At 51.5% G+C, this 10,058-nt stretch overlaps 1 protein-coding gene across 1 annotated transcript; it reads right to left on the reverse strand.

The window, feature by feature from the left end:
* Nucleotides 1-1,832: 1,832 nt before the first annotated feature.
* Nucleotides 1,833-8,410, reverse strand: mrps12 (mitochondrial ribosomal protein S12). The gene is made up of 3 exons (XM_085973193.1): nt 8,305-8,410; nt 4,924-5,017; nt 1,833-2,318 (listed from the first exon to the last, which is right to left on the reverse strand). The coding sequence occupies exons 2-3, from the start codon at nt 4,970-4,972 to the stop codon at nt 1,894-1,896; spliced, it is 474 nt and encodes a 157-aa protein (XP_085829319.1). The 5' UTR covers nt 4,973-5,017; nt 8,305-8,410; the 3' UTR covers nt 1,833-1,893.
* Nucleotides 8,411-10,058: the final 1,648 nt, after the last annotated feature.

Genomic DNA, 10,058 nt, shown 5'->3' on the forward strand with positions numbered 1-10,058 from the left:
CCAGTACTGTACCCCAGTGTTATACAGTGACAGACCTGTACCCACCAGTACTGTACCCCAGTGTTAGTGACAGACCTGTACCCACCAGTACTGTACCCGTGTTATAGTGACAGACCTGTACCCACCAGTACTGTACCCCAGTGTTATACAGTGACAGACATGTACCCACCAGTACTGTACCCCAGTGTTATACAGTGACAGACCTGTACCCACCAGTACTGTACCCCAGTGTTAGTGACAGACCTGTACCCACCAGTACTGTACCCCAGTGTTAGTGACAGACCTGTACCCACCAGTACTGTACCCCAGTGTTATACAGTGACAGACCTGTACCCACCAGTACTGTACCCCAGTGTTAGTGACAGACCTGTACCCACCACTACTGTACCCGTGTTATACAGTGACAGACCTGTGCCTACCAGTACTGTACCCATGTTATACAGTGACAGACCTGTACCCACCAGCACTGTACCCCAGTGTTAGTGACAGACCTGTACCCACCAGTACTGTACCCCAGTGTTATACAGTGACAGACCTGTACCCACCAGTACTGTACCAGTGTTAGTGACAGACCTGGACCCACCAGTACTGTACCCCAGTGTTCGTGACAGACCTGTACCCACCAGTACTGTACCCCAGTGTTATACAGTGACAGACCTGTACCCACCAGTACTGTACCCCAGTGTTCTACAGTGACAGACCTGTACCCACCAGTACTGTACCCCAGTTTTATAGTGACAGACCTGTGCCTACCAGTACTGTACCCCACTGTTATACAGTGACAGACCTGTACCCACCAGTACTGTACCCCAGTGTTATACAGTGACAGACCTGTGCCCACCAGTACTGTACCCCACTGTTATACAGTGACAGACCTGTACCCACCAGTACTGTACCCGTGTTATACAGTGACAGACCTGTACCCACCAGTACTGTACCCCAGTGTTATACAGTGACAGACCTGTACCCACCAGTACTGTACCCCAGTGTTATACAGTGACAGACCTGTACCCACCAGTACTGTACCCGTGTTATACAGTGACAGACCTGTACCCACCAGTACTGTACCCCAGTGTTAGTGACAGACCTGTACCCACCAGTACTGTACCCCAGTGTTATAGACAGACCTGTACCCCAGTGTTATACAGTGACCGACCTGTACCCACCAGTACTGTACCCCAGTGTTATACAGTGACAGACCTGTGCCCACCAGTACTGTACCCCAGTGTTATACAGGGGCAGACCTGTGCCCACCAGTACTGTACCCCAGTGTTATTATACAACAAAAGCCTACGGTCGGAAGGACAGAACGTATATTTGTAGTGCTGGGTGTTTTCACTCTCCCACTGTTATGCCGAGTCTACCATTTCTCCCTGTCTCTGGAAGTCTCGAACAGGCTCGACACCCTCAGCTGATGGAACCCCCACCCCGTCTCTCCGCGTCAGCCCGGAGACAGGGGGGTGAATCTCCACGGTGTGGGGCAGGGGATGTAAAACGGACCGAGATTTCCCTGCCTCTTCCGCTGAGCTTACAGCGGGAGAACTCCTCGGAATCCGCCCCCGCCCCGGCCTGTCAGCGGATAGGCAGCTGCGGAGGCCGTCACGTTGAACGCGATCCCCCCGTCGCACTTCTCAGCGAGGGGGACTGAGCAGCAGTCGGGAGCGGGGACCGTGGTCTGTACTTGCCTCCCCCCGACCCCGTGGTGCTGAGGCTAACTGCGGCCCCCCATCGGTGTGCGACTGGGGACGGAGGCTGGGGGAGGTCTGCTGGTCTGTCTGGGTGAGCGAGTGCAGCACGAGAAATCGTTAAAGAAAGCAGCCCTGCCAGGCGTGGACACACAACACCCTTTAATATTCACTTACAGTCCTGGTTTGTTTCAATGACACAACGGCTCTACTTTTTCTTCTGCACGTGGGCACAGTCATACTTCCCCCGCACGACCTTCAGCTTGACCCCCGGCAGGTCCTGGGTCCTGCCACCCTCCAGCAGCACGATGTTGTGCTCCTGGAGGTTGTGGCCTTCCCCGGGGATGAAACAGACGGCCTCCTTGCCGTTGCTCAGCCTGACGCGGGCGCACTTGCGGTTGGCCGAGTTGGGCTTCTTGGGCTTGCGGACCATGGTCTTCAGCACCACCCCCTTGAGCTGGGGCCGGCCGAAGGTGGGGCCCAGTTTGGGCGGCTCTCGCGAGGGCTTTCCCTTCTTGTGCATCTGGTGTAGGGTGGCCATGGTCCGGCAAACAGGAGGAGGCGGCGTAACTCCCAGCAGAAAAGCTCGCGGAGGAAGGGAAGTTGCTGAGGAGCTGGTCAGCCTCGCTGCTCCTAGGGGGGAAACACAGGAACATTAACGGCCGCTTTAAGATGAGCAATATTTCTCTTCCACAGTACTTACAGCACAGAAACAGGCAGTGCGGACCAACAGGTCTGTGCCAGCGTTTATGCTCCACACGAGCCTCCTCCTCCCATACTTCATCTCGTCCCAGGCTAAGCTAGTACACAGTGGGGGCAGTAAAAAGGGGGAACAAACAAGTGTGGCAACAAATTTCACCCTTCAATAATTTTAAATTATTCTAATTAGCCAAAGTGTTTTCATGTTTTGTTCTATTTGTTGATACGTACAATTCGTGCCAGCAGGAACGAGAAATTCATCGATTTACATTCTCAACCTGCCTCAATCTGCGGTGGATCTCCACACCTCCTCTATCACTAAAGATGCTCAGCTTCCTTCCTGTCCCCGAGTCCTTTAATCCTCACCAGGTGGGAACTCTCAATAAATGTCAGACGGCGACAGTCTTGGAGAGAGAACTTTGCATTTCTCCAGCGCCTTTCACCACCTCAGGACGTCCCAAAGCGCTTCATCGCCAATGAAGGACTTTTTGATGTGTAGTCACTGTTGTAATGTAGGAAACACGGCAGCCAATTTGCGCACAGCAAGCTCCCACAAACAGCGATGCGATAATGACCAGATCATCTGTTTTTAGTGATGTTGATTGAGGGATAAATATTGGCCCCAGGACACTGGGGAGAACTCCCCTGCTCCTCTTCGAAATAGTGCCATGGGATCTTGCATCCAGCTGGGAGAGCAGGCGGGGCCTCGGTTAAATGTCTTATCCGAAAGACGGCACCTCCGACAGTGCAGCGCTCCCCCCAGTACCCAGCCTAGATTTTGTGCTCAAGTCTCTGGGGTGCGGCTTGAATCCACAACCTTCTGAGAGAAAGCAGGATGAAGCTATGTAGTTTGTGTTATCGGGAGGTCGAGAAGGGGCTTTTGGAGCAGTACTTTTAGAAGAGAACGGAAGAGTGCTGAGGGACAGATGAGGTTTGAAACTGCAAGTGTGGAGCAGAGCGGTCGTGAGGCAGGATTGGGTGATCAGGATCTGGACGCGAGTCAAGAGAGTGATGGGAGAATGGGAGGGTGAGAGATGCAGAGTGCTGGCGGCCACAGTTGGCAGTGGGATTAGGGGGAGTTGGTTGCTGACAGCAGTCCCTAATCTCTTCACATCTACAAAGGTGAGGGAGTGAAGTGGGTGGGAGCAGAGTGTGGGGTTGCCCTTATCTTGCAGGGCGGCCCTGGAATGAATGAGAGGATGCGACTGGGGAGAGGCAGAACTGCTTGAGGTGGTCTGGCCTGATCTAGCGCCGGGCAGTCAGGCTGGTGTAATGTCTGAGCCACGGGCTCAGGGGAGGGAATTGAGGGACATTTTGCTCCCCGGGGGTGGCGAGAGGGGTTAGAGGCAGGGAGCAGGTGTTTATGGAGAAAACACCCAGTGAGGTTGACCAACCAGTGATGAATGTTCCATCACAAACTTTCAGTAAGACAAAAATTATTCTCCCCCCGCCCCCCCCTCCAACCGCATTATTTTGTCCCCATTTCTCCTGAAGACCCTGGTTCGACAGGCACCAACCCGCTATTCAACAAGCTATTCGACCATGAGGAACATCACATCCGAGTTCGATCCCATTCCGTCCCGACACCTGCGCGCTGGATTGCGATCAGGAGCCGGGGGGAGAGGCACTGTCTGATGCACCGCCCTCCAGAACCCAAGGCCGATTAAACAGAACGGAACTTGACACCTGGACAACATTCAGACTTGGGCTGACAAGTGGCAAGTAACATTCGCACCACACAAGTGCCAGGCAATGACCATCTCCAACAAGCGAGACTCTAACCATCTCCCCTTGACATTCAATGGCATTACCATCGCTGAATCCCCCACTATCAACATCCTGGGGGGTTACCATTGATCAGAAACTGAACTGGACCAGCCATATAAATACTGTGGCTACAAGAGCAGGCCAGAGGCTGGGAATTCTGTGGCAAGTGTCTCACCTCCTGACTCCCCAAAGTCTTTCCACCATCTACAAGGAACAAGTCAGGAGTGTGATGGAATACTCTCCACTTGCCTGGATGAGTGCAGCTTCAACAACACTCAAGAAGCTCGACACCATTCAGGATAAAGCAGCCCGCTTGATTGGCACTCCATCCACCACCTTCAACATTCACTCCCTCCACCACCGGCGCACTGTGGCTGCAGTGTGTACCATCTACAAGATGCACTGCAGCAACTCGCCAAAGCTCCTTCAACAGCACCTTCCAAACCCGCGACCTCTACCACTTAGAAGGACAAGGGCAGCAGACGCATGGGAACATCACCACCTACAAGTTCCCCTCCAAGCCACACACCATCCTGACTTGGACCTGCATCGCCGTTCCTTCACTGTCGCTGGGCCAAAATCCTGGAACTCCCTTCCTAACAGCATTGTGGGTGTACCTACACCATATGGACTGCAGCGGTTCAAGAAGGCGGCTCACCACCATCTTCTCAAGGGCAATTAGGGATGGGCACTAAATGCAGGCCTAGCCAGCGACGCCCACATCCCATCAATGAATTAAAAAAAATAAAAAAATAAAAATAAAATACCTCACCCAAAGTCAACGACGACATCCAGGTCCTGATCACACCGGTGGAGAACATCTCTTCAGGGGTGTCCACACCAAGGGGTCAGCGCGGCTCTCAGTCCTGCACAGTGAAAACAAGCAAGTGGGATGAGGGACTTCAGTTACGTGGATGGACTGGAGAAGCTGGGGTTGCTCTCCTTAGAGCAGAGAATGGTGTGGAGATGCCGGAGTTGGACTGGGGTGGACAAATGTAAGATATCACACAACACCAGGTTATAGTCCAACAGCTTTATTCACCTGACGAAGGAGCAGCGCTCCGAAAGCTTGTGATTTCAAATAAAGCTGTTGGACTATAACCTGGTGTTGTGTGAATTCTTACATAGAGCAGAGAAGGTTAAGAGGACATTTAATAGAGGTGTTCAAAATCAAGAAAGGTTTTGATCGAGTAAATAAGGAGAAACTGTTTCTAGTGGCAGGAGGGTCGGTAACCAGAGGACACAGATTTAAGGTAATTGGCAAAAGAACCAGAGGGGAGATGAGGAGAATTGTTTTTACACAGCGAGTTGTGATCTGGAATGCGCTGCCTGAAAGGGTGGTGGAAGCAGATTCAATAGTAACTTGTCCTACTCTGACAAATAACTTTTAATTAATTCTCGGGATGTGGGCGCCGCTGGCAAGGACCAGCATTTATTGCCCATCCCTAGTTGCCCCTTGAGAAGGTGGTGGTGAGTCGTCTTCTTGAACCGCTGCAGTCCGTGTGGTGAAGGTGCTCCCACAGTGCTGTTAGGGAAGAGTTCCAGGATTTTGACCCAGCGACGATGAAGGAACGACCGATATACTTCTAAGTCAGGATGGTGTGTGACTTGGAGGGGAACTTGGAGGTGGTGGTGTTCCCATGCGCCTGCTGCCCTTGTCCTTCTAGGTGGAAGAGGTCGTGGGTTTGGGAGGTGCTGCCGAAGAAGCCTTGGCGAGTTGCTGCAGTGCATCTTGTAGATGGTACACACTGCAGCCACGGTGTGCCGGTGGTGGAGGGACTATTGAGTCTGGTGACAATTTTAACTAATATTCCAGATTGACCTCATGTTTGGGAAGCCTTTTATCTGATGCGGAAGCGAGGAGCTCGGGGAATCACTTTCACCAGGATGCCTAGCCCCGGGATGGTGCATTTCGTCACAATTTAAGGCGTCCTTTTAGTACGAGACAACAATAACAACTTGTATTTATATAGCGCCTTTAACGTAGTAAAATGTCCCAAGGTGCTTCACAGAAGTATTATAAGCCAAAATATTTGACACCGAGCCACATAGGGATAAATTAGGGCAGGTGACCAAAAGCTTGGTCACAGAGGTAGGTTTTATGGAGCATCTTAAAGGAAGAGAGAGAGGCGGAGAGGTTTAGGGAGGGAATTCCAGAGCTTAGGGCCTAGGCAACAGATGTCACAGCCACCAATGGTGGAGCGATCATAATCAGGGATCCTCAAGAGGCCAGAATTAGAGTGCAGATATCTCGGGGGGGTTGTGGGGTTGAAGGAGCTTACAGAGATAGGGAGGGGCGAGGCCATGGAGGGATTTGAAAACAAGGATGAGAATTTTGAAATTGAGACGTCGCTTAACCGGGAGCCAATGTAGGTCAGCAAGCACAGGGGAGATGGGCGAACGGGACTTGGTACGAGTTAGGACACGGGCAGCCGAGTTTTGGATGACCTCAAGTTTATGTAGGGTAGAATGTGGGAGGCCAGCCAGGAGTGCGTTGGAATAGTCAAGTCTAGAGGTACAAAGGCATGGATGAGGGTTTCAGCAGCAGATGAGCTGAGGCAAGGGCGGAGACGGGCGATGTTACGGAGGTGGAAGTAGGTGGTCTTTGTTATGCTGCGGATATGTGGTCGGAAGCTCATTTCAGGGTCAAATATGACACCAAGGTTGCGAACAGTGTGGTTCAGCCTCAGACAGATGTTAGGGAGAGGGATGGAGTCAGTGTCTAGGGAACGGAGATTGTGGCGGAGACCAAAAGCATTAGCTTCGGTCTTCCCAATATTTAATTGGAGAAAATTTCTGCTCGTCCAGAACTGGATGTTGGACAAGCAATCTGACAATTTAGAGACCGTGGAGGGGTCGAGAGAAGTGGTGGTGAGGTAGAGCTGGGTGTCGTCAATGTACATGTGGAAACTGACGCTGTGTTTTCAGATGATGTCGCCAAGGGGCAACATGTAGATGAGAAATAGGAGGGGCCAAGGATAGATCCTTGGGGGACACCAGAGGTAACGATGTGGGAGCAGGAAGAGAAGCCGTTGCAGGTGAAGCCGAACCAGGCGAGTGCAGTCCCACCCAGCTGGACGATAGTAGAGAGGAGTTGGAGAAGGATGGAGTGGTCAACCATGTCAAAGGCTACAGACAAGTCAAGAAGGACGAGGAGGGATAGTTTAACTTTGTGACAGTCACAAAGGATGTCATTTGTGACATTGATGAGAGCCGTTTCGGTACTGTGGCAAGGGCGGAAACCTGATTGGAGGGATTCAAACATGGAGTTGCGAGAAAGGTGGGTACGGATTTGGGAGGCGACAACACGTTCAAGGACTATGACGAGGAAAGGGAGGTTGGAGATGGGGCAGTAGTTTGCAAGGACGGAGGGGTCAAGGGTTGGAGGGGTTGGTTTGGCGGAAATCTCCTATGTCACCACCTTCCTCTCCCAGAGACATTGGGGGTGCAGCTTCCACGGACGCCGACCTGCCCCACTGACCAGTGTCCACGCAGGACGAGGGGAGGCGTGACATTTGACCATGGGGGGCAATGCGGCACAGCCGGATTCTGTCCAGCAAGGGTGGCCGGGAAGTGATTGGCGCAGGAACTCTGGCAACAGCCCACCCCAACCCAACCCAGGGTACTGAGGCTCAAATACCCTCCCAACCCAGGGTACTGAGGCTCAAATACCCTCCCAACCCAGGGTACTGAGAGGCCAACAACCCCCCATCCCAACCCAAGGTACTGAGGCCTAAAAAACCACCCCAACCCAACCTAGGGTACTGAGGCCAACAACCCCTATCCCCAAACCCCTGGGTACTGAGGCTCAAATACCCTCCCAACGCAGGGTACTGAGGCCAAAAAACCACCCCAGCCCAGGGTACTGAGGCCAACAACCCCCATCCCAACCCAAGGTACTGAGGCCAACAACCCAGGGTACTGAAGCCAACAAACCCCCTGCCCCCAACCCAGGGTACTGAGGCCAATTCCCACTGCCAGCTGGGAGCACAGGCCGGGGATTTGCGCCTGTTCCGGGCCCGCGGTTTATTTTTGTTTAGTGTCGCTCCGCTATTAACACAACCCTGGGGTGGGCCGAATCCAGCCCGAGGCCTGTCCCCGATCCCCGGGGGAATCGCCGCCTCCTGCGCCCGATATTCGGTGTAAAACTCACCCGCGGGGCCGCCGCTAAATTCAGGCTTCAGGCGGAGCTAGGCCGCGTTGCGATGGCAGCGGCGGACGGTGGCCGCGGGGGGAGCGCGATCTCGAAACCATCCGCGGCTCAAAACCCAGAGAGACAGAGAATATGAAAATCAGAGAATTCAGAGAATTAGAAAATCAGAGAGTCACAGAATTAGAAAATCAGAGAATTAGGGAATTAGAAAATCAGAGTGTCAGAAAATTAGAAAATCAGAGTTATAGAATCAGAACATTATAGAATCAGAATATTATAGAATCAGAGAGTCAGAGACTCAGAGCCAGAGAATTAGAAAATCAGAGAATCAAAAATTATAGAATCAGAACATTATAGAATCAAAAAATTATAGAATCAGAAAATCATAGAATCAGAGAATCACAGAATCAGAAAATTATAGAATCAGAAAATTATAGAATCAGAGAATCACAGAGTCAGCGAATTATATAATCAGAGAGTCACAGGAACATAGAATCATCGAATGGTTACAGCACAGAAGGAGGCCATTCGGCCCATCGAGCCCGTGCCAGCTCTCTGCAAGAGCACTTCAGCTAGTCCTAGTCCCACTCCCCCGCCCTTTCCCCGGACTCCTGCAAAATGTTTTCCTTCAGGTACTTATCCAATTCCCTTTTGAAAGCCACGATTGAATCTGCCTCCACCACCCTTTCAGGCAGTGCATTCCCGATCCTAACCACTCGCTGCGTAAAAAAGTTTTTCCTCATGTCGCCTTTGGTTCTTCTGCCAATCACCTTAAATCTGTGTCCTCTGGTTCTCGACCCTTCCGCCAATGGGAACAGTTTCTCTCTATCTACTCTGTCTAGCCCCCTCATGATTTTGAACACCTCTATCAAATCTCCTCTCATTCTTTTCTGCTCCAAGGAGAACAACCCCAGCCTCTCCAGTCAATACACGTAACTGAAGTTGCTCATCCCTGGAATCATTCTCGAAAATCCTTTCTGCACCCTCTCTAAGGCCTTCACATCCTTCCTAAAGTGCGGTGCCCAGAATTGGACACAATACTCCAGTTGAGGCCGGACCAGTGTTTTATACAGGTTCATAACATCCTTGCTTGTGTACTCTATGCCTCTAATCATGAAGCCTGTATGCTTTTTTAACTGCTTTCTCAACCTGCCCTGCCACCTTCAACAATTTGTGCACATATACCCCCAGGTCTCTCTGTTCATGCACCACCTTCAGTATTGTACCATTTAGTTCATATTGCCTCTCGTTCTTCCTACCAAAATGTATCACTTTGCACTTTTCTGCATTAAATTTCATTGTTTTATTATTCTTTTTAAGATTGTTTTATTATTTATTTTAATCTTTCTCCACTTGTGATTTGGGAATTGCTTGCAGCTCAGATTAAGGCAAGCTTTGCAAATATATTATTTTAGCTTTCTATGATCAGAGGAATTCTCCCTCTTATATAAGATATATATTTCCAGGCTCAGCCCCCAAACCCCAGGGAAAGTCTGAGCTCTGCGCCTTCCCCCTGGGCAGAGTTTCTCCATCAGTGCAACTTGTTATAAATCCTCAAAACCCTGCATCAGGAATCACACTGTCCCTGGGGGTGGGGGCTCTCTCTGTCCCTGTCCCTGGGGGTGGGGCTCTCCCTGACTCTGTCCCTGGGGGTGGGGGCTCTCTCTATCCCTGGGGCTCGCTCTGGGGGTGGGGCCTCTCTCGGTCTCTGTGTGTCCCTGGGGAGGTGACTTCCGGGTTCTATTCTGAAGCTG

Source organism: Somniosus microcephalus, chromosome 34 (assembly GCF_052327205.1).
Source record: "Somniosus microcephalus isolate GS21.2 chromosome 34, FLI_Smic_1.0, whole genome shotgun sequence".
Taxonomy (NCBI): domain Eukaryota; kingdom Metazoa; phylum Chordata; class Chondrichthyes; order Squaliformes; family Somniosidae; genus Somniosus; species Somniosus microcephalus.

Bases quoted from the DNA above. Each gene is read 5' to 3' on its own strand.
- mrps12 (XM_085973193.1), bottom strand. From the start codon at position 4,972: ATGTTCTCCACCGGTGTGATCAGGACCTGGATGTCGTCGTTGACTTTG. The intron at 2,319-4,923 runs GTGAGGTATTTT...TTTCCCCCCTAG, and splicing joins GATGTCGTCGTTGACTTTGG to GAGCAGCGAGGCTGACCAGC.